Source organism: Eschrichtius robustus, chromosome 15 (genome assembly GCF_028021215.1).
Source record: "Eschrichtius robustus isolate mEscRob2 chromosome 15, mEscRob2.pri, whole genome shotgun sequence".
NCBI lineage: Eukaryota > Metazoa > Chordata > Mammalia > Artiodactyla > Eschrichtiidae > Eschrichtius > Eschrichtius robustus.
In genome coordinates this window covers 64,055,276-64,077,401 of record NC_090838.1, presented here as the reverse complement: position 1 = coordinate 64,077,401, position 22,126 = coordinate 64,055,276, and the positions used below count along the sequence as shown (strand labels likewise).

At 48.2% G+C, this 22,126-nt stretch overlaps 1 protein-coding gene across 8 annotated transcripts in view; it reads right to left on the bottom strand.

Annotated features, from left to right (window-relative positions):
• Positions 1–22,126, bottom strand: part of TET3 (tet methylcytosine dioxygenase 3) — a 111,515-nt gene that overhangs the window by 56,102 nt on the left and 33,287 nt on the right. For all 8 annotated transcript variants that reach the window (XM_068564360.1, XM_068564363.1, XM_068564362.1 and 5 more), the window contains one exon: positions 1,454–3,590. In XM_068564360.1, coding sequence (XP_068420461.1) covers positions 1,454–3,590 — 2,137 coding nt within the window. The remainder of the gene's footprint in view (positions 1–1,453; positions 3,591–22,126) is intronic.

The window sequence follows — 22,126 nt, the reverse complement described above, 5'->3', positions numbered from 1 at the left end:
GGAAACCACAATCTCAGAGCACGTCTGTGAGCCTCTGGCAGGATGCTGCACATCTGTTCCCCCCAGATAGAAGCACTGGGGCCAACTTTTCCTTGTTCCCCAAGTGATTCTTTGTCACTGGCCCCACTTGTACCCCAGGAGTCTGGGGCAGCTGGAGTGGACAGGACAGCCCAGCTTCTCTTTACTAACTGGGACACAACATCCCAACAAATCACACAATTGACCAGGTATTAGTGTCTTTAAACAAGCAGAGAAGACAGGCTTTTCATAAGACCTATTTGTGTATCATAAAATCACAAGAATTCAACATGCTTATCATCAGCATCAATGTGTTTTTTGCCAACATCTGAAGCACACACATCTTTTATGCAATGCTTGGTGAGTAGCAGAGGACCACAGCTTAGAGTGGACCTGGAGTTTCCTGAGGCATCCACGATCTCCCTGGAGACAGCCGATATCCCCTGGAGCAGTCCTCAGAGGCCCGGGGCCCAACTTCTATTTCAGAAGACAAGGCTCAGAAACAGACCCAATTCCTCAGTGCTCTTACCCACACCATGGCTTCAACCATCACCTGAATGCTAACTACATCCAAACCCGTAACTCAGAGTCCGATCTCCAATCTCTCAGCCCCTTCAAACTCAAGTCGGTCCGAACAGAACGCACCACTTCTCCACACGCATGTTCTCAGTGCCCCCCATCACCAAGGCGGAGACCTGAGCGGTCTGCATCCCCATAGCCCCCCTCCTCAGAGGCCACTCACTCTGCAGCCTCTGCCCACCTACTCTTTCAGTACAGGCCCTTGTTATTTCTTGCCTGGCTCACAACACTACCTTTCTTACAGGCTCCCCGGCCAACCTTTCCTCCCCACCACAAGCCGGAATAGTCTTTCAGAAGCACAAGGTGACAACTGGTCATCACTTGCTTTAAAACCCTCAGGAGCTCACGATGTATTACCAGAGATCAAGTCAAACTCCCGATTGTGGCTCGCTGGGCCCTGCAAGATCTGGCCCCTGCCTGCCTCTCCAGCCACCTTTTGCTCATCCCCACCCTGACTCCTCCCCTTTTGCTCCCCCAGACCAAAGGCCCTCTAAATAAGCACTACCTTGTCACAGCCACCAAGCTGTTGCCCAAACTATTCCCTCTTCCCAGCATGTCTTCTTTCTACCCGACAGCTCTACAGGCCTCAGCACAAGCACCACCTCCCACAGGAAGGCCTCCACGATGCCTTCACCTCAATCTGTACGACAAAGCACCTCCACTGACACACAATACACCACACGGCATCACCATCAGTTTCCTTCAATGTCTTCTCCACTAGCCTGGAGCTCACTTCTGTGTCCCGGTGTGGTGTCTGGCACACAGTGAATGTTTTCCAGATAAAAGACAGTGCCTAGAAATCCAAGCCCGCTAGGTCACATCCCGTTGCCCTTCCCTGACACCCAGGAGGACTTACCTACGCAATCACAGGTGGGGAACTCGGCCTGGGCTCTCTTGGCAGGTGTGTCCAGCAGACTCTTGGTGGGTGTGTCCAGGTACTTAAGAGGTGACTCCAGGAAGCCACTGAGGGTGGGTGTGAGTGGGTTCTCGGCCTTGGTGGGTGTGGCCTCCTGGCCTCCCTCCTCTGAATGGAAGCAGGTGGTTGAGAGCACAGTCACAGCCCCTGAAGATTCGATCTTGATTTGCTTGGGAGAGCGGGTAGCAAAAGGGCTCTCGGGGGCTGGGAGACAGGTTGGCTGGTTCTCGGGGTCCTGAAAGGGCACAGATTGGGGGCCAGGAAGCCCAAAGTTATCCCCAAATTCAGCCTCAAACTGCCGGATGAGCTCTTCCAGCTTGTCATCGGCAGGGGGAAGAGGGCCAGCGGAGCCTGGCTGCAGGGTTGCCATGGGGCTGGGAGACCTCATTTCCTGAGTAGGGGCCAGCAGGCTGTCCCCGGAGGGACTAGGTGCAAATAGCGCAAGAGAAGGTTCTGGGGGCAGGGGGACAGCGGAGCCCTGTGAGGCAGGAACGGGGGCAGGTGGATGTGCCTGCACGTCCTCAGAGACTGGGGACCTCAGCCCTTCCAGGATGATTTGCCGCAGAGGTGGGAAGAGGGGCTGTGCCTCCCGTGGCCTGGACTTCTTGATGTGAATGGACTTCCGGACACTGGGCTTGATCCCAGGGCCAGCTTTGTCAGTTCCCACGAGACCTCCAGCTGGTGCCAGGGGCTTCCTTTTCTTCTCCTTCGGTGGTCTGTCGGATGGCCGTGAGGCAGGTGAGCTGGGTGGTGCCCACCAGCCGGGAGCAGGAGGCTCCGAGGGAGGGGGGAGGGAGGCGTCGTGGGCCTGTTCCAGGAAGAGACTGCGCTTATGGTGGAGGTGCTGCTGCAGGGCCGTCTGGGCCTTCTGGTGGGAATCGGGCTCTGAGGACGGTGTGGGGGCCTCCCTTTGGAGAATGGGGGATGGGGATGGGGATGGGGAGGAAGAGGGTACCTCAACCTTGACCTTGGGCTTGCTGGGCAGGGCCTCGGGCCGCTTGAATACTGACTGGATGTAATCACTGGCACTGCCCAACAACTGCTCCAGTTCAGCCATGGGATCAGGGCTTGGGCGGGGCATGGGCCAAGAGCTCCGGGGAGTTGCTGGTGGGGTGTCAGTGCCCCAGGTTTCAGGAAACTCTGTTCTAGGAGTTGCTGTAGGGAAGGCAGGGCTATCAGGAGCAAAGGATGGGTGCTCTTCAGGAGGGACCACAGGCCATGAGGGAGCCCGGAGGTAGGACTGGGGAGATCTGAAAGGGGCAGGAGGGGACAAGGCCTCAGGAAGGGGGCAAGAAGCCTGGGAGGTGGCGTGAGAAGGTTGGGGGAGGGCAGAGGAGAGTTGTGTGAGGGCCTCAATGGCGATGGCGGTCTGCAGGCTGATGTTTTTTTCCTTGGCGATACTCAGGGCACTCTGGGACAGGGGCAGGCCCTCCGGAGGAGGAGGTATATGAGGGACCTCAGAGCTGAGGAGTGGCCTGGTGATTGGCGCCAGAAGACCAGCCTCACCAGAAGGCAGAGTCCCTGGGAGCCTGGGCCGCTCCTCCCCTCCCTCCACAACCACAGACTTGATCTTCCCCTCCAGCCACTCGAGGTAGTCAGGGCATTCTGGGCCATCGCAGTTGCAGTTGGGTGGTTTCATGCCATGCCGAGCGAGGGCCAGGGCCGTCTGCAGCGTGTCAAGGTCTTCGCTGCCAGCAGAGCAGCTCTCGGGTCCTGACCGGGGTCCCCTGCTGTTGTTCCCAGCTTCGCGACTCATCTCACGGTTGAAGGTTTCATAGAGCCGGGTGCTAAGGGCTCCATAAGAGGACACAGCTTCGGCCACAGCCGAAAAGGCCACCAGATCGTGGGCATCTTCCAGGCGAGCAGTATGAGCTGGTCCTGGGGTCACGTCCCAGTCGGGCTTCGGCTCTGCTCGCCAAGGACCCCCAGTGCCCAGCAAACTGGGTCCAGCAGGTTCTCTAGCACCATTGACCGGCGCCCCTGAGGCGCTTAGCTGCCGTGAGTCCCCATCGTACACTGGCCCTGAGTCCATCTGACCTGGAACAGGTCCATCAACTGGGCTGAGCTCTGAGCCTGTCTGAAGAGAGAGAGAGGAGGAGGAACAAAAGGGGAAAAGATGAGCCACAGTACTTGAAAAGCACTGTCCTGCACCACACCACTCAGAGGCACAACTAACCCTGCTTTCCTTGCAAACCCTCCCTGTCTCTGATAGAGCTTGAACCTCAGCTCAACTTCTCACACCTCACTTCTCAGCTGGCTGCACCGCAGAAGCAGAAAGCACGTCTTTAAGAGATCCTAACGCAGAGTTCTGAATGTTGCTCAGACCCTTTCTGAGCCTCATATTGATCACACCGATCAAACTCCCCTGAAACCAAGTATTTGTTGAGGACACACAAAGAGGTCTTTAACTCACAATGACCAAAGTGACACCAGAACCTTTGTTTTTTGTCAGGAGGAAAAGAAAGCTAACTAAGCATCCATGTAACAATGCACCAGAAGTGCGAAGTCTGTGGGTGAACGGGCAGGGAACGAGCAGCTTTGACTAACGAATTCAGCCTGGACAAGGAATCAGCCATGGCTTCTCAGGGCAAGGAACCCACAGTTCTTTTCTCTGCCCATTACTGACCTCGCTTAAGCTCAGGCTGAACTCAGAGAGCTGACAAGGCAACATTCCCACCCCAGCCCCAGGCCTGAGGAAACACTGATCATCCAATACAGCGTGTGTTTAGCCCCACGCCAAGCCAGTCACGCCAATGACAAGTGAGGTGCTGCTTGGAAGAAGATCCAAGCTTCCCAGGAACCACCATTATTCATCTGATGTCCACCCAAAGCACACTGAAGGGGGAGAGCACAAGAGGAAGTGGGCCCGGAGTCCAGTCCAGCAAGTTAAAAGGTAATACGAGGCAGATCTGAGTTTGCAAGAATTCATCCCACCGGAAAGGAAAGCTCTTCCTTACAGCAGAATGCCAATAAAAAATATAGAAGGATACAGAAGGATTTAGAAACTCATCAGTGGATGCTACGAATAGCAGGTGAAAGCTTAATGAGGCACAGGATATATACATGGCCTCAAAACATCTCTTCAAAAATTACTTAAATACAATAGCAACTTTATAGTGGAGAAATAAATCTGGCTGACACCACCTTTACCAAATGATCAAAGTTATCATCATCACCAATACTGGGAAAAAACCAACATCATGTGTCTCTTGATATGGTAACATTGAGAAGGAGGATATAACGTCACTCACACAGAAGTGCAGCCAGAACATATAACCTTAAATCTAATCATAGGAAACGTCAGATAAACTGAAACTAAAGGGTATGCTAGAAAGCACCTGGATTGTTCTCTCCAAAAATTTCAAAGACAAGAAAAACAAACATCTCTCCCAGCTGACACAAGACTAAAGAGACAGCAAAATGCATGCTCATGGGTTAGATCTTGGAGTGGGGGGAAATAGCTATAAAGTACATCATTGGGACAACTGATGAAATTTGAATATGGATGTGGATAAGATCATATCATACCAATCTCTGTGTTCTGGACATGGATGACTATACTATGGTTATGTAAAAGAATGTCCTGGTCCTTAGAACATATACACACTGAAGTATTTAGGGATAAAGGGTATCTCCAACTTAATCTCAAATGGTTCAGAAAAAAAGTATATGCATATATAAAAATATATACACATAGAGAAAATGATAAAGCAAATACGGCACAATGTAAACAATTTGGGTATACGGGAGTCCCAGGTACTCTTCTTTAATCTTTTCTATAAGTTTTTAAATTCTATCAAAATAAAAAGTTAAAAAAGAAATTAGGGGACTTCCCTGGTGGCGCAGTGGTTAAGAATATGCCTGCCAATGCAGCAGACGTGGGTTCGATCCCTGGTCCAGAAAGATCACACATGCTGCGGAGCAACTAAGCCCATGTGCCACAACTACTAAGCCTGCGCTCTAGAGCCCACGAGCCACAACTACTGAAACCCGCGCACCTAGAGCCCATGCTCCGCAACAAGAGAAGCCACCGCGATGAGAAGCCCGCGCACCGCAACAAAGAGTAGCCCCCGCTGGCCACAACTAGAGAAAGCCCGCGCGCAGCAACAAAGACCCAATGCAGCCAAAAAATAAATAAACAAAACAAATAAATTTGAAAAAAAGATCTGTAAAAAAGAAATTAGTCCCTCAGGTAGAACATACAGTATATATTAAACAGATGGTTAAACGATACTAGTCCCCAGACTGTCAAACATGGCCATCATGGGCTCCAAAGCAGTAGCAGGGAGCTGGGATTTGGGACAGGCCTCTGGGAGATGAGCAGAGGCCCCAGCCTGTGGTTCCCATCTCATTCTCATCACTGCCCCAATTCTGGCCACTAAGGACCCTCATGCTTTTCCAACATGCTATTCTGAGCTTTGCACATGCAGTTCTCATTGCCTGGAATGCCCTTCCTAGCCTCTGTGAGGTCTCTCTGGCTTATCCTTCAAGCATCAGCTCAATGTCACCTCCTCTCTGACCTGGTTCGCAGATTGACCGACGCTCCTTCCCCTAGGCTCCCACGGCACCTTAAACATGCCTCTATTAGCCCTTATCACCTGCCAAGCAGCTGCCTCCCCCCACCAGATGGTAGTTCCTTCAAGACAAGAGCCCAATCGTAATGACTTCTGTGCCTCCCGCCCGGTCCGCCATCCGTCTGCCCCACAGGCCATGGAATACGCCAGCCTCTCCCTGACGCTGCTGGAAGACTACTATCTTTCAGAACTAGAAACTAGGAACAAATACCTTTCCTCTAGGAATGTGGCTGATCACCCAGTTCTCCCTTCCTTCCTTCTGCAAAACCTAAACTAACGTGGCTGCAAAGGCTACAGAATTTGAAGTGATCAAATTTTACATGTTTACATGTTTATGTATAAAAGACAGAAGAAGCATGCATAAACAAGAAGAAACACGAGAGAGTAGCATGGATTTACAAAAACAGTGTCAGGAAGACTAATGCTGCATGAGCTAAGGCTTCCCCAAATGCTCAAGACAACTAAAAGGATTTTTAAAAGTTATTTTTGGTGTGTGAACAAGAAGAACAAGGAAGAGCTAGGCCCACTCTTGTGCCTATGAATTCCCTGGGAAGGAAAATGCTCTTCAGACCAAAGAGAAAAGAAAAGGAAGAGTAGATACAGATAAGAGGAAAGTGAAACCAAGCCGGGTGGGAGACTTTAAGAAACTCTAAATTCCAGTTTTCCCAGCCAAGGGATCCCACTGACACATTCCTCACACCTGCCAGTGATCCTGGAAGAAACTTGCCATCAGGAGAAGGTGCCAACAGGTGAGAAAAGAGCAAGTGTCATCCCCAACTTTCAGAACACTGGGTGAGTTCAGTCCATGTAAGAGTCCTGAGTGGGTAACTAAAGGGACCTCAAAGGAGTCAGGTTCAACGAAGGCCATCAACCCATCAACACGCAACTAATCTTAGTGCTTTGTGTTGTGTGGTCACTGGACCAGGAGATAAGGAGGTCACAAACTCAAGGGCTGCAGGCCAAATCTGCCACAAAACAAATCTGTTTTGTTTGGTTTTTATGTTTGTTTTGCCAATGGTAAAAAAAATCAAATTTCACATGAAACCCAGATTTTCCTGAAGGTCCACACTCCTGCCCGGCAACTTCGTCTACAACTGAGCACTGACTACCGCTCCAGCTCACCCCCAGCCACATTATTTGCACTGCCTTCTTGAAACCAAGGCCAGGAGTCAGGGATTATTTATTAATTGCCTGAATTAATTATCACTTCATTCATCTGCATTACTTGCCAAGGCTCTGGGTTTGCGAATCAGGTTGCAGACACTGAAGTTCCACAAGGCTGGCTGTGATCCCTTTGAGGGACAGCTATGGAGAATGATAGGCTGGATGGGCTGGCTCACCAATGGCTGAATGACCATGCCACGCTCAAAGTAAGAGTGGTATATCAATTGGGGGGGGGTGGTGGTCTGTAGTGGCCTGCCACAGGGCTCTGTCCTCAGAACTGTCCTGTTCAACATATTTATTAATAATGATAGTGAAGGCACACTTATTAAATAGACAGATGTTGAAAACAGGAGGGATAAAACTATGTTAAGTGATAGGACCAGGTGCCAAAAGGTCAATAGGCAGGAGAGAAAAAGATCTAACAGGGTAAATAGGGTCCTAAGCCACATCTGTGCAAATTAAAGACGGAAGAAGCACATAACAACGGCAGTAGTGCATATGAAAATGTCTTAGAAATCAGGAGGGATAAAAGACTTACTGATGGGGGACTTTCCTGGTGGCACGGTGGTTAAGAATCCGCCTGCCAATGCAGGGGACACGGGTTCGATCTCTGGTCCGGGAATATCCCACATGCCACGGAGCAACTAAGCCCATGTGCCACAACTACTGAGCCTGCGCTCTGGAGCTCGTGTGCCACAGCTACTGAAGCCTGTGCGCCTAGAGCCTATGCTCCACGAGAAGCCACCACAATGAGAAGTCCGCGCACTGCAACAAAGAGTAGCCCCTGCTCACCAGTATATGGATGGTATACTCAATATGATGTGATTTGGCAGCTTCAAAAGGTCTTATTACTCAAGGTTTCTTCAAACATTTTTTACTACAAACCACAGTAAGAAATACATTTTACACTGTGATCCATTATATTCTTATATATATGACAAGTTTGTAAAATAGTATTTCCCCTTACTAGATACACAAATCCCTCCCTCCCTCTTTCTTGCAGGTTGCAACAATCTAAGCTGATTTCACAGTCTACTAACAGGTGCCAACCCATCTGCAGTTGGACACACACAGATAGGAACTGACCGGAACAGGACCTGCAACAGCCCTGCTCTGCCTGGCCAGTCCCTACCCGAACACAGGCTTCCCTCTGGCGAAAAAGGAAGCAGGACAGTTCAAAACCGTAAGAGGAACAAGTCCCTTTTGGTTCTGAAGAAGACAAAACTCAAGAAGATCTTTAAACACCTGAGGGCCTATCATTTGGGAAAAAAATTAAACTTGTTTCAAGTGGCCCTAAGAAGTGGAAGAAGAGAAGACTTAGGTTCAGTTTAGGAGAAGTTTTAATACTGAGAGATACTAAAAAATACACTGAAATCCTGTCCCCCTAACAAGCGGGGGGTATTGAAAAGGAAACCGAGCAGTTATTTGACGATTACTGGCAAGGCGCAGGACAATGCTGGCAGAGGATGGAGGCTAGTCTAGGTGCTTGCAAAGTCCCAGCTAGACATGCCCCAACCCTAAAGGCCTCCACACTTTATATCCCTTACTTCTCACTCCCCTCTGGGCTGCAGCAAGCACCGCTCTGCGGGTGCTTCTTAAAGTTTGGTCTCCAGCTGCCTCTAGCCCCTGGAACATGCTACAGGCCCACTGAGAGCAGCCTGTCTAAAGCGGACCAAACTCCCCGCCCCACCTCCAACAGCTCCGTCCCCGACTCCCATTCCCACGAGTGTCCCCAACCCCGACATCCTCCACGTCCTTCCAATGTGCCCAGTCACCAGGTCCAAACAATTCTAAATGTGAGCGCCTTTCTGTTCTATCTCCTCCCTTTCCCTTCCTGTCCTCCTCATTGGGACCTTGGTGTGCGTACACACTTTTTTTAAAAAATTTATTTAGTTATTTATTTTAAATTTATTTATTTATTTATTTATGGCTGCGTTGGGTCTTCGCCGCTGTGCGCAGGCTCTCTCCAGCTGCGGCGAGTGGGGGCCCCTCCCCGTTGCGGCACGCCGGTCTCTCACCGCGGTGGCCTCCCCTGCTGTGGAGCACAGGCTCCAGGCACACGGGCTTCAGTAGTTGTGGCACGTGGGCCCAGTAGTTGTGGCTCGCGGGCTCTAGAGCGCAGGCTCAGTCGTTGTGGCGCACGGGTCCAGTCGCCCCGCGGCATGCGGGATCTTCCCGGACCAGGGCTCGAACCCGTGTCCCCCGCACCAGCAGGCAGACCCTCAACCACTGTGCCACCAGGAAAGTCCCCGTACACACTGTTTAATTGTCCAACCTGACAGGAGCTCCCCAGCCCCCCACAGTCTTTTCTCCACCCTACAATCTGCTGTGGATTGCATCCCTCCCTCGAGACTCCCAGCGCCAACTTCACAACGCTTCCTCATACGCCACCCTTGCTCAGCCTTCAGAATTTAATAAGAGTGCCATGTGCACGCACCCAGTACTTAGCAGGTGTGGCAGAGTTTACTTTCCAAAGACGGACACCACAACCCCTCCACCCACATGCGCTTCTCCCATGGAGAGGTGGGGTCTACGTTCCCTCCCTTTAAATCAGGGTGCGCTTGTCACAATGGTCAAAGTGCCACTGTCATGATTTTCAAAGCTAGATCATAAAAGATAATACAGCTTCTGCCTGATTCTTGGGGACACCCACTCTTGGCACCCAGCTACCACACTGTGAGGAAACACAGGCCACGTGGAAAGGCCACGTGAAGGTGTCCGCAGACCTTTTCGGCTGAGGTGCCAGCCAACAGTGGGCATCAACCTGCCAAACAAGTGAGTGAAGGAGCTCTGCAACGATTCCAGCCCAGCTGTCAAATTACCTCTAGCTTTTGAGATTTCCCAGCTGAGGCCCTACACATCAAGGAGCTGACACCAGCTACCCACGCTATTTCCTTCCTGACTTCCAGGGCCAAAGACTCAATGAACATAATAAAATGATAGCTGTTTCATGCCACTAAGTTTTGTGGTGGTTTCTTACCTTACAACAGACCAGACTGTATATTTCAGGAGCATCAAGAAGTTTATAAGCAAAAGGCAAGAGACAGACCCATAAACAAACAAATGCCCTGGAGCATACTGGTGCCATGAGAGCAGTCTATCCAGGGCCTGGGGCACGGGGGCCACTTCTCTCTGGGAAGGTGGACATGTCTGTCAAGAAAGGTTTCACCTTGAAGAAACCTTCAGGACGAGCCTTGGAAGATGGGCAGGTATTCTGGAGGAGGGGAAGGAGGAGGAATTCCAGATGGAGGGCCTCACATAGGCAAAGGCACAGAATCATGAGAAGGCCTGGCAGGCCAGGGGAAGGGTGAGCTGCGGGGCACATCCTGAGCGTGAAGCGTGGGGAGGGCAGACGTGTGGCTCACAGCATGAACACATAGGAGCAGATTTACATTTCAGGAGGGGCGCTCAAATGATTTCACAGAGCACTGACTGCAGACTTCAAGGCTGGTGGCGTGAAGACCGGTTAGCAGACTAATGCCGCTGTCCAGATCAGTGATAATACGGGCCTGAACTAAGGCAACAGCAGAGAGATGGGAATGAAGTGTGATTACGGAAGCAAATGATTAGATGTAGGGGGTGAGACAAGGAACAAAATCAACCCCTTCCTGATAAAGTCCTCCTGGACCAGTCCTGCTCACCACAGGTCTGAAGCAGATCCTACACAGTCACCACATACAGCCACCTTCTGCTGGGGATCCTCTTCTAAGAGAGGATGACCAGTTACACTATAAAAACTCCTAAGGGACAAGGCTTCCATCACATCTTCAGAATCTGACAGAGTGCTCAGTATGCGTTCAAAATGGTCTGCTGCTTCTTCCTCCTGGGACCTAGCTGGTACAAGCCTCTTCACCCCGGGACTGTGAGAGGCGGCCAGCTGAAGCTCTGGGAAGAGCTCGCAGCCCTCCTCTGCTAAGGCGCCTGTCACAGTGCACACATGTAGAGGTCTGCAAAGCTGCCAATGCCATCAGCAACTGATCTTGAACGGCCTGCACCCCCATCTGCCTCCACAGAGAGGCCCACCAAAGGCGTCGGCGCTGCCCCTTCTCAGAGCCCCCTTCCAGGCACAGAACCCCGCCCTGCCCTCACTGGGACCCGCACACCCAGTCTTACCAGGTCTCTTCTCTGCTTTCACTAGGAAAGCTCCAGCCCATCCCAGGCCTGGTGTGGACAGGCTGGGGGTATGCTCCCCTCACCAAGCGGTGGGCAGCAGGGGTTTGTTACTGGAAGACAGGCAGAGTAGATGCCCTCCTAGAGCCAAGAGACCTGACCCCTCACCTACTTCATGAATGTACAGCATCGCCACCTGCAGAAGACTCCAGGTCTTCCTCCAGGGGCCCAGGAACCCTTTTGGAATTTGTCCCTGTAACCCTGCTTGGTCAGGACTCCCAAGGTCCCACATCCCTCCTCCTCTACAGCCTGCTCCTCTCTACGCTCCCCATCCCCACAGCTGGTCCCTCAGACAATCTGCAGGTATCCAACCACAGCAACAGCCTGCCTCCCCACCCCAGGGGCTCCAGAGCCCCCTGGATGTCAGGCAAGGCTGCAGAAGTGTGGAACTCCACCCCCAAACACCTCATTTTATCCATAACACAATGAGAGGCGTGGAACTGACACCAGGTTTTCCGAGTCTTTCCTGACTCCCAGAATGCCAACACATGAAACCAGATCAGCAATCCTCTATGAAAGGGAAATGGAAGGAAGGCCGGAAGATAAAGGCTACCACTGTGAGAGATCAAAGTGCTCATTCACCATCCTTCTTAGGGCCTCTGGGGAAAGGGGATATTAGAAGAGGCAGAGTCCCAGGGGCTGTCCTGCTGTTCAGCAGTTATACACCGTGTTGGAAGAAACATGTCCAAGAAGGTGTTTTTAGCCAGGATGAATAAGCCTGCAGGCAGGCTCCACAAAGGCCAGTGGCCAGGAGGCAGGGCCAGTCTGCGGCACATCCTCTACAGAGGAATCTCCAAGAATGAATTCTCATGGGACTCCAGGATAAGAGTGGCTGCTCCCCAGCCAGCTGGCCAGCACTTTCCCAGCTGCCCGCACCACCAACTCAGCTCCTCAGCTCCTCCAGCAGCTGTTCCACGGCTGCTTTCCAGCTCCATCCTTTTCCCCAGCCCTAGAGTTCAGCAGCCACCTCCGCATAAAACCAATTCCTTCCTTCCTTCCCCCAAATGGACGGCCCCACCCCGCCCCCCAGTAGCACAGGGGTTGTATTTATGGCATTTTCTGTCTAGAGTTGATCAATTATTCATCTCTTTAGAGAATTCTCCCCTCCTGGGATTTATTGATGATACAAATCTATAAGTAGGGAAAGAGACCTTTTTAGGGGAACCTGTTCAGAGGATGTACACATCTGCTTGTTTTTGCAGGAGTGAATGTGAGAGTGTGTGTGAGTGTGTGTGTGTGTGTGTGTGTGTGTGTGTACACACGCTGGCTAACCCAGTCCCCTGTCTACACTCTCCACATCTGAGCTCTCTCTGTAGACGGCAAATCTCAGAGGGTTATACCTAACTTCTAGAGACTGTCATGTGTAGCAGTGGGTGTCCTTGTGGGAGGTGGCGGGAGGTAATGTTTCATGTGGTTACTATATACATACCAATAACATATTTTAAAATCTAACTTTTTTCCTACTACAAAATGAACAGATACAGCAAACCTCTCAATGGTTGGGGTGATGCTCAGGAAGAAGCTGAAGCCAAGACCTAATTCCCTGAGGTCATCATATCTGGCAGAAGCGCAGGACGGTGATTGTTCATGCCCCCTGATCTAAGAGTAATTAATGTGGTTTCGGGGAAGACAGGAAAAGAGGAGAAGCAACTAGGAAAAGTCTCTACGTAACTATGATGCGGTATTCTTATGATAGGCCGAGTATCATGCTAATCACTGCATACTCATTAACCTCCTCCAGTCATCATAAACTCCTAGAAGGTAGAGGCTCACCTCCACAGATGAGGACACAGTATCAAATAGCAATCCAAAAGAGGAGACATTTTTAACCGCTCTTAATCTCACTTAAGGAAATGCAAACAAAATAAATAAGACAACAGAAGAAATATTAAAATTATATGTGCCAAGGATTTTCCCTGAAGCATTAATAGTAAAGAATTACAAATAACCTAAGTGCCCCAACAATAGGTGAATGATTTTTAAATGTTTCTTTTCATGAAAAGAGAATGCGGAATAAACATAAGTAAAAAAATACTCAACTTCATTAGTAAACAGAAATATAAAATAAGACAGCTGTGAGAGTCCATTTTATATCCATTACAAAGAATTTAAGAGCAAGTATGTTTAGTGCAAATCTTGCCACCACCACTTACTAGCTGTGTGACCTTGAACAAGTTAATTAACCTCTCTGTTCTTCATTTTTAAATCTGTATATCTGGGGTTAAAAGTTGACCTCTCTATGCCTCTGTTTTCTCATCTGTAAATCAAGGATTAATAACAGTACCTAACTTCACAGGTGGTCATGAGGATTAAACAAATTAACATATGAAGAACACTTACAACAGTACCAGGTACAAGCACCAAGAAAGGGTATTTTAGTTTGATACCAAGTGCTAGTGGGATTTAGCAGGAACTTTTTCTTATGAACCACTGGCAGAGGGCAAAACAACCATTTTGGAAAGGTCTGTGGTGCTATCTTTTAATGGTAAACATGCACACACCCTATGATTCTACAATTCTAGTCCTAGAGACACGTTGCATGTGTGCATCAGGAAATGTGTACACAAATGTTCATAGCAGCATTACTCATAAAAACCAAATTGTGGAAATATTCTAAGTGCTTACCAACCACAGAATGGACAATGGAATACTATACGGCAGTGCAAATGAATGAACCATAGGAACATGAATGAATCTCAGAAACTACACTGAGTAAAAAAAAAAAGCAAGCCTCAAAAGACTATATAGTTGACCAACTCTAAAAAGCTCAAACAAAAAAAGCATATATAAAAGTATTGTGTAAGAATATAAACATACGTAATTAAACTTTTTTAAAAAGCAAGGGAATGATAAACACAAAAGTCAAGGTAGTGGTTGTCTCTGGAGGTGAAGAAGGGGGACAGGGTTGGGGAAACATCCAGGGAGTTCCAGTGATGTTAGCAACATCCTAGCTGTTAATGTAGGTAGGGAGTTTACATGTGTTTATTATTATGCTTTATATTGCAGTATGTTTAACATATATGAAACACTACATCAAGTATGTTTCAAATAATACATAAGAAAAATTATACTGTATAATATTCCATCAGTAGATATATGACTTAAAATGATAAAGAATAAAAACACAGGGAAATGTCTTCAATAAAAAAAAGAAACTCAAGAATGTACTTATACTCATAAATAGATGCTTTCTGAGGGTTTTTGTGACAGGGGAAGTGTTTACACTACTTGAAGTGGAAAAAAACAGGATTTGAATTATTGCCCAATTTAAGAATCCAATTCTATTAACAATGCATGTCTGTGCACACAAACAAAACAACAAGAGGAATTATGCAGAAATGTTAACAGCGCTCATCTCTGGGTAGCAGAGAATGGGTATATTCTCGTGTTCACAGTCTCCAGAATGTATTGTAGGTATTACATTTTTATTTAGGGGGGAAAGCTTAAGAATAGAGTACCTACAACACACCTGAAACCCTGCACAAACTATGCGGGCCTCTGAACAAAGACTGGAGGGGAGCCTCATGGAGAGGAATTCGTGGGTGCATTTTCTTCTTGCTATTTCTGTTGCCACACACACACACACACACACACACACACACACACACACACACACACACAGCTGAGCAGCCCTCTGGGAGGGAGACTGGGTCTGGCTGGGGCGGGGTGCCAAGCCTGAGATTCCCCACCCGTTAGAAGTCCTCTGTAAGTCGCTGTGCCCAGCACAGCCCTACCAGGCCGACCCCTGCGGCACCCCTCACCCCGTCAGCAGCTTGCTCCTCCCCACAGCGACCCAGGCAGGGGCGGGATGAAGCCGAGCCCAGCCGGCTCTCCAGACGGGAGCCCCTGCCTCAAGCAGCAGCCCAGCCCGAGGCCAGCGGGAGGAAATGGAGCCGACCACATCTGAGGCCTGGCGAAAGGAGCGGCAGCTGCCTCGGAGGCCGCCAGCGCACGAGAACCAGAGAACCGGAGAACCAGGTCAGGATGCGGAGGCGGCTCCTCAGCCAGACAGCGAGACAGCGAGACAGCCCGTCTTCCCTAGCACACACACACACACACCCACACCACACACCTTGCACACACCCCCCCACACAGCGCCACAGCCACCGAGACCATCGCCCAAGCCACGCAGTGCGTGTCCCACAGCCAGAAAAGCCCCCATCAGTCCCCACCCAGGCCGCGCAAGCCCACGGCTCCACCCACCCAGCTGCTCATACTCAGTTCCTACCACCCACCTCCTACCCCCGAAGTCTGAAAAGCGAAGGAAATGAGAAACTTTGCCAACATCACAGTCCACTGACAGAGAGGCAATCCTTGTCTAATAGCTCCATGCACTCTCCCTAAAGGTGCCCCAAACCCCATAAAACCTACTGGCAGTTCCGGTGTGTCAAAAGGACCAGCGCTAGAGGACGATGATGAGAGAGCAGCTAACAGTTCTGAGTGCTGGGTACTATCCTCTGCATTAAGAAAGCACTTTCATGTTTAAACAAAACCTTTTCAAGTCTTCCAACAACCCAACCCCCATTTCAGTGGACGAGCAACTGGGGCATGGAGAGGTTAACTAACATACTCCAAAGGCTGGAAATTGGTGAGTGGCAAAGGCCAAATCTAACATGGGGCCAATAGTGGATGCCCATGGCCTCCTAGCTACCAGGGTTCTAGTCTTTCAGAGAATGAGCTCCCACATTTGCAGGAGAGTCTCAATAACTATGGATTTCAGCCACCTACTTGAACCCCTGTTGAGTGAGTTTGCCCTCATCCATTCCTTTCTCAAAGACTCGAGAGGACTTAAGTTTTTCTCTTGCAAAGAAATGAATCTTTAAGCCACCACCCAAAAATCTGTAGGAAAAGTAACTTTTGACAGAGGAGGCTGGTGGAGGCCAGTCATAAGACAGACTTCACATAGTGGGCTAGGAAATGGAAACAGGGGGAAGCTGGCATTTAGGGAAGCCAGAAGGCAGGAAATTGGGGAGTGCAAACAAGTTCTATTTATCCTATACCCCTGGAAAAAAATCACACAATACATCTCAGTGTAAAGTCTTGTTATCTGCAGTCACTGCAGGTCTGTTAGCCCAGATAACTGAAAGATGCCAGTAACCTGGGTTGTTGTACATGTTCATCTGAAAGTCCTGTCTTCAATGTTGGGAAAAAACGGGAACAGGAACCTCAGCCTTTCCTCATCCATTTTCTCCTCCCTGAGGTCAGGGGTGATGAGGAAGTCAGTAGGAATCCCCCTCCCTCTCTGTGGCAGACCCCCATTCTCCCACCCACCCCCACACCTCCTTCCCTAGGTTTTTGTGACGCTACTGGATCCTGATCCTCCTTCGTCCCCTCCACAGAGCTGCTCTCCACCCTTCCGCCCTCACCCTCTCAGCCCTCCTGGAAACCTCACCTACACCCAAGGTTCCACTGCTCAGCCTACAGCAATAACCCAAAAGCTTCCTTTCTCCTGGACTGTTCCTCAAGCTCCTGCCCTGCTCTCCAACCAGCACATGTTTCCACGTGGGTGCAACTTAAGTCCAACACACTTAAAACCTAATTCAGCACCTGTCCCCCTTTTCCAGCAACTCTTCTTCTGGACTTTCCTTTCTTAAAATTCATGTAAAGAGTCATTCTCTTGGGTATCCTGGCTCAAACCTTCGGTCACCTTTGAGGTCCTCCTCTTTATGTTTCCATATGCAAGCAGACCCTAGTCCTGTCAACTGCTCCTCTGGACAGTATTCCAGATCTGCCTTTTTTCAGTTCTCTCCTTACTTATCTCTCACAGGAACAATCAATCGTAGGAGGCTCCTTGACTGGCCAACCCACCTCTGCTTTTGCCCCAGCACACCACCCTCAGAATCATATTCAATCCATTGAGCCTTGAGCGCACATCCCCCAACTCCCAGGCCAGGGTGCCCACTAATTCACTACTTCAATCTTCTCTTTTGATATAAATGACAGAAATAAATGAGTACATAAGCAAATAAATAGACAGATAAATAAATGTATCAAGGGCAATAAAGACCTTTGCATCTCATGGTGCTGCTCCTAGGAACTTAAGTTTATAAATTTGCACTTCAAAAAATATTTTCTACACTTTAGTGAAAATTGAAAACTCAGGATGAGGGGAACAGTTTAGTAAATTATGATACAACTCAGTGGAATATTATACACTCATGAAAACCCAAAAATTATGAACACCAAGGAAAATATTGGGTAAAGTGGGAAGTAAACACCATACTGTATGAACTATGTAAAACCATGCATGCAAATGATAAAAGAGGGAAAGGAGGGTTTTTAAAGTGAAAATAGCTATAGTAGCCCCAAAGAATTATGAAATTTCACCTGCAGATGCTATCAGCACATTTTAACAATCATACATTTCATATATGAATATATAAACTTATGCATTCATTTATTTATCCCTCCAACAAATATGTACTGAGCACTTACTATCTGAGTGTCAGTTTTAGGCACTGGGGATACAGCAGTGACCGAGCAGTCCCTGCCTCATGGACAGACTTTTTAGATGTTTGGATTTGTCTTGGGTTCCATTCAAAGGTAAGTTCCTTCAGGGCAGAACATGTACCAGTATCTCTAAAATGTGTGTACCAGTATAAATCTGTCATGTACCCTGTGACTTTGAGTATGTGATGAAAGCAATGAAAACTGATATTAACTGTAAGTTTATCTCTAAGTGAAGCTGCCCTTTGTGTAATTACTGATAGAACATCAAAGGCATACTAAAACTCATTATAGAGCCAGGGAAAACCCTGGTAGATGACCCAAGAGAATACAGAAAGATCATAAGAATAGAACGATAAGGACAGTAAAGAACAGTTGTAGAAGATACTGAGAGAGATGGAAGAAAAGAAACTTCTGTCACTGCAAAGTGAAAAATTAAGAGGTAGGGACCTCCCTGGTGGCACGGTGGTTAAGAATTCGCCTGCCAATGCAGGGGACACGGGTTCGAGCCCTGGTCTGGGAAGATCCCACATGCCGCGGAGCGACTAAGCCCGTGAGCCACAACTACTGAGCCTGCGCGTCTGGAGCCTGTGCTCCGCAACGGGAGAGGCCGCGACAGTGAGAGGCCCGCGCACTGCGATGAAGAGTGGCCCCCGCTCGCCGCAACTGGAGAAAGCCCTCGCACAGAAACTTAGACCCAACACAGCCAAAAATAAAAAAAAAAAAAAAAAAAAAAAAAAAAAAGGGCGGGGGAGAAGTTTGCAAGAGATTCAGTAAAATTATAACAAATAAGATAGAGAATATGTATTAAGCAATTAGCATGCCCTTAAAAAGCTAACTTTTGTTGAAAAAAAATGAATCATGTTTTTAATACCCACAATACAAGAGGGTGCTGCCACTGCAAGATAACTATCTGTTCCATGTCCCCCTTGTAGTGCAAATGACCACTCCAGAACCTCCACAGAAGGACCTGGGGCCTGGTGACCTGCTAGCTCTGGCCAAGCCTTGGGACATATCCAAGGCTCCCACTTTTGGCTGTCTGGCCACTAACCCCAAAATTGCCAAGGGGGTTAATCCCACACCTCCAGCCCAGGTGTCACTCCTCAGAAAGCAGCAATGCCCCACCCAAGGCAGGGAGATCCTTGCTCTTCAGCCCTTTTCGCAAAAGGCAGCGGCAGCGGCAGTGGCTGGGCCGGTTTTTCTGTTTGTATAAAATGAGAAGCATATTTTTATTTGGCTTCAGTTATCAGAGCATTTTAGTGCGAATTATTCAGATATTTGGGGATTTTTTTCTACTTGACTCAGAGGCTGGACAAATGCTAACATATATATATAACACTTTCTACTTTCCAGGTATGTTCTAAGAGCTTTACATTTTTCATCCTCACAACCCCTCATTTTACACAAGAGAAAACTGACACATAGGAGGTGAAGTAACTTGTCCTGAGGTAATACTGGCTGGACCAGTTTTTTTTTTTCTTTTTCTTTTTTTAATTAATTTTGTAAGTGAAATAGGGAGCATTTTCTTTTTTCTTTTCTTTTAATTTTATTTATTTATTTTATTTATGGCTGTGTTGGGTCTTCGTTTCTGTGCGAGGGCTTTCTCCAGTTGCGGCAAGCGGGGGCCACTCTTCATCGCGGTGCGCGGGCCTCTCACTATCGCGGCCTCTCTTGTTGCGGAGCACAGGCTCCAGACGCGCAGGCTCAGTAATTGTGGCTCACGGGCCCAGTTGCTCCGCGGCATGTGGGATCTTCCCAGACCAGGGCTCGAACCCGTGTCCCCTGCATTGGCAGGCAGATTCTCAACCACTGCGCCACCAGGGAAGCCCCTGGACCAGTTTTAAAGTCCCTCTCTCTCACCACCTCTGGCCATGATCCCTGGCCAACACCAAACCAGCTAGGGAAGGGGTGGGGAGGGGTGCTGTGGTCTGGCATTGCAGATAGAGGGGCAAAGGGAAGTGCAGAAGGCAGTTCCCTGGAGAACTGGGCCCCGTGCCACCTCTCTGCCTGGGGAGCTGGCAAATGAGAAAGTCCTAGGAGTTAAGAGATCACCTGACCTGGAGGGGCATGTGACCAGGAGCACTTGAGCAGAGAGACTAGATTCCTAGCCCCAGCTCTTCTAAGACTGTTTGACAGTAAGTCCTGGACAAGTCATTTTATCTATCTGGGCCTGGAATTTCTCACTTGCTTAAAAAAAAAAAAGTCAGGAAAAACTGAGATTCCGCTTCAGATAAAAGGAGACTAAAAAAACCTCACCAATGAATATGTGTGATCTGGGGCATTTCCCCCTACAAAAGAGGTAGTGACAATTGGCAAAATTTGAATAAGGTCTGCAGATTAGTGTTATTAGTGTTCACAAGATTAAGTCTACATTGGTGTTGCATCTATGTTAATTTCCTGATTTTGATCATTGCACTTTGGTTATTTATGTGATTTTAGAAAATCCACACTCAGGTATTTAGAAGTAAAGGGTGTCGCATTTGCTACTTATTTTCAAATGGTTCAAATAAAAATTATAGAGAAAGAGATAGAAAAGAATACAGCAAATGTAGCAAAATGTTAACATTTGGGAATCTGAGTGAAGAGAATTCTTTGTACTATTCTTGCAACTTTTCTAAAACTCTGAAATTGTGCCAAAATCGAATTTTTTTCTTTTTAACTTATTTTTGGCTGCGTTGGGTCTTCACTGCTGCGCGCGGGCTTTCTCTAGTCGCTGTGAGAGAGGGTTACTCTTTGTCGTGGTGCGCGGGCTCCTCATTGTGGTGGCTTCTCTTGTTGTGGAGCATGGGCTCTAGGTGCACGGGCTTCAGTAGTTGTGGCACGTGGGCTCAGTAGTTGTGGCTCACGGGCTCTAGAGCACAGGCTCAGTAGTTGTGGCACACAGGCTTAGTTGCTCCGCGGCAATGTGGGATCTTCCTGGACCAGGGCTCAAACCCATGTCCCCCTGCGTTGGCAGGCGGATTCTTAACCACTGCACCACCAGGGAAGCCCCGAAATATTTTTTAGAAGAGTTATGTTACTAGATGATCTCTAAGACTCTTTCAGTTTCTGTGAAAAGGTAACATTATCCACATCTTACAGACGAGGAACAGGAAACAGGGTGAGCACGGCTCCTCGGCAGCAGGAGGAAGGCTCTAGAACTCGGGGTCTCTGATCAAGTCCTACCCCGCCACCAGACCCCAAGTTCTCCCCACCGCTGAAGGACAGTGAGCCCCACACACTACCCCAGGCACTGGATGAGAACTGCAGAGCAGAAGGCAAGTAAGAAAGAGGACACCTGGGCAGTGTCAGGCTGGCTGTCGGGAGAATCGGAGAGCCTCAGGATGTGGGCTACTCCACTCCCCACCTAGACCCCCTCCCCCCACATGTAAAGAGCACACCCCAGAGGGCTAACCTGAAGCTTTAGCAACACACACAACACACACAAGCTCCAACAGAACACACAGGCTCATGTGGAGCACAGAATCACAGCCTGAGCTGACAAGCAGTACAGCCCTGGGAGGGCGGCCTTTGGCCCTCTCTGACCAAAAAGAACACAACATCTGGAAATCTTAAGTCTCCTAAATAACTCTAGGGTCAAGAGGAAAAAAAAAAAATCAAAATCACAGTTACATTTATTTCCAATCTGTTTATGCTAATTGTACTTGTTATGGTAAGTATGTACTTTAAATATCATTAATATATAATCTGATATGAATATAAAAATAGAGTTGTTTCTGTGGGAAAAAAGTCACAATTACAGATTTGAAGATTAATTAATACCAATGAAAACAACAGTTATTAACAGAGAAAAATTCATGCTTCTATAATACTTTTGTTAAGTAAGAAGGAAAACAAAGGTTTCACTCCAAGAAGCTAGAAAATAAGAACTAAATAAAAGGCAGGAAAGAGAAATCAGCAAAGACAGAAACAGCTAATTAGAAAACAAAATGTAGTGGTATTTATAAATGAATCTAATAGATGGTTCACCAAAAGGCCAATAAAATAAGCAAACTTCTGTTGATCATTTTTAAAAGAAAACATAAAAATTTACATTAGAAATGTAAAAAGAATATAACCATCATCAGTGATTAAGACATGAAGTACTTTACTAAAAAGTTTGAAAACATGGATGGAAGAATGACTTTCTAGGAAAGAGGTAGAAATATTAAAAATATTAATCAGGAAACAAGTAGAAATTTGTCAGAGAGCTACCCTCGAAAAAAGGCACCAGGCCCGGTAGTTGTTTATTACATTATTTTTCTAGCTCATAAAAAAT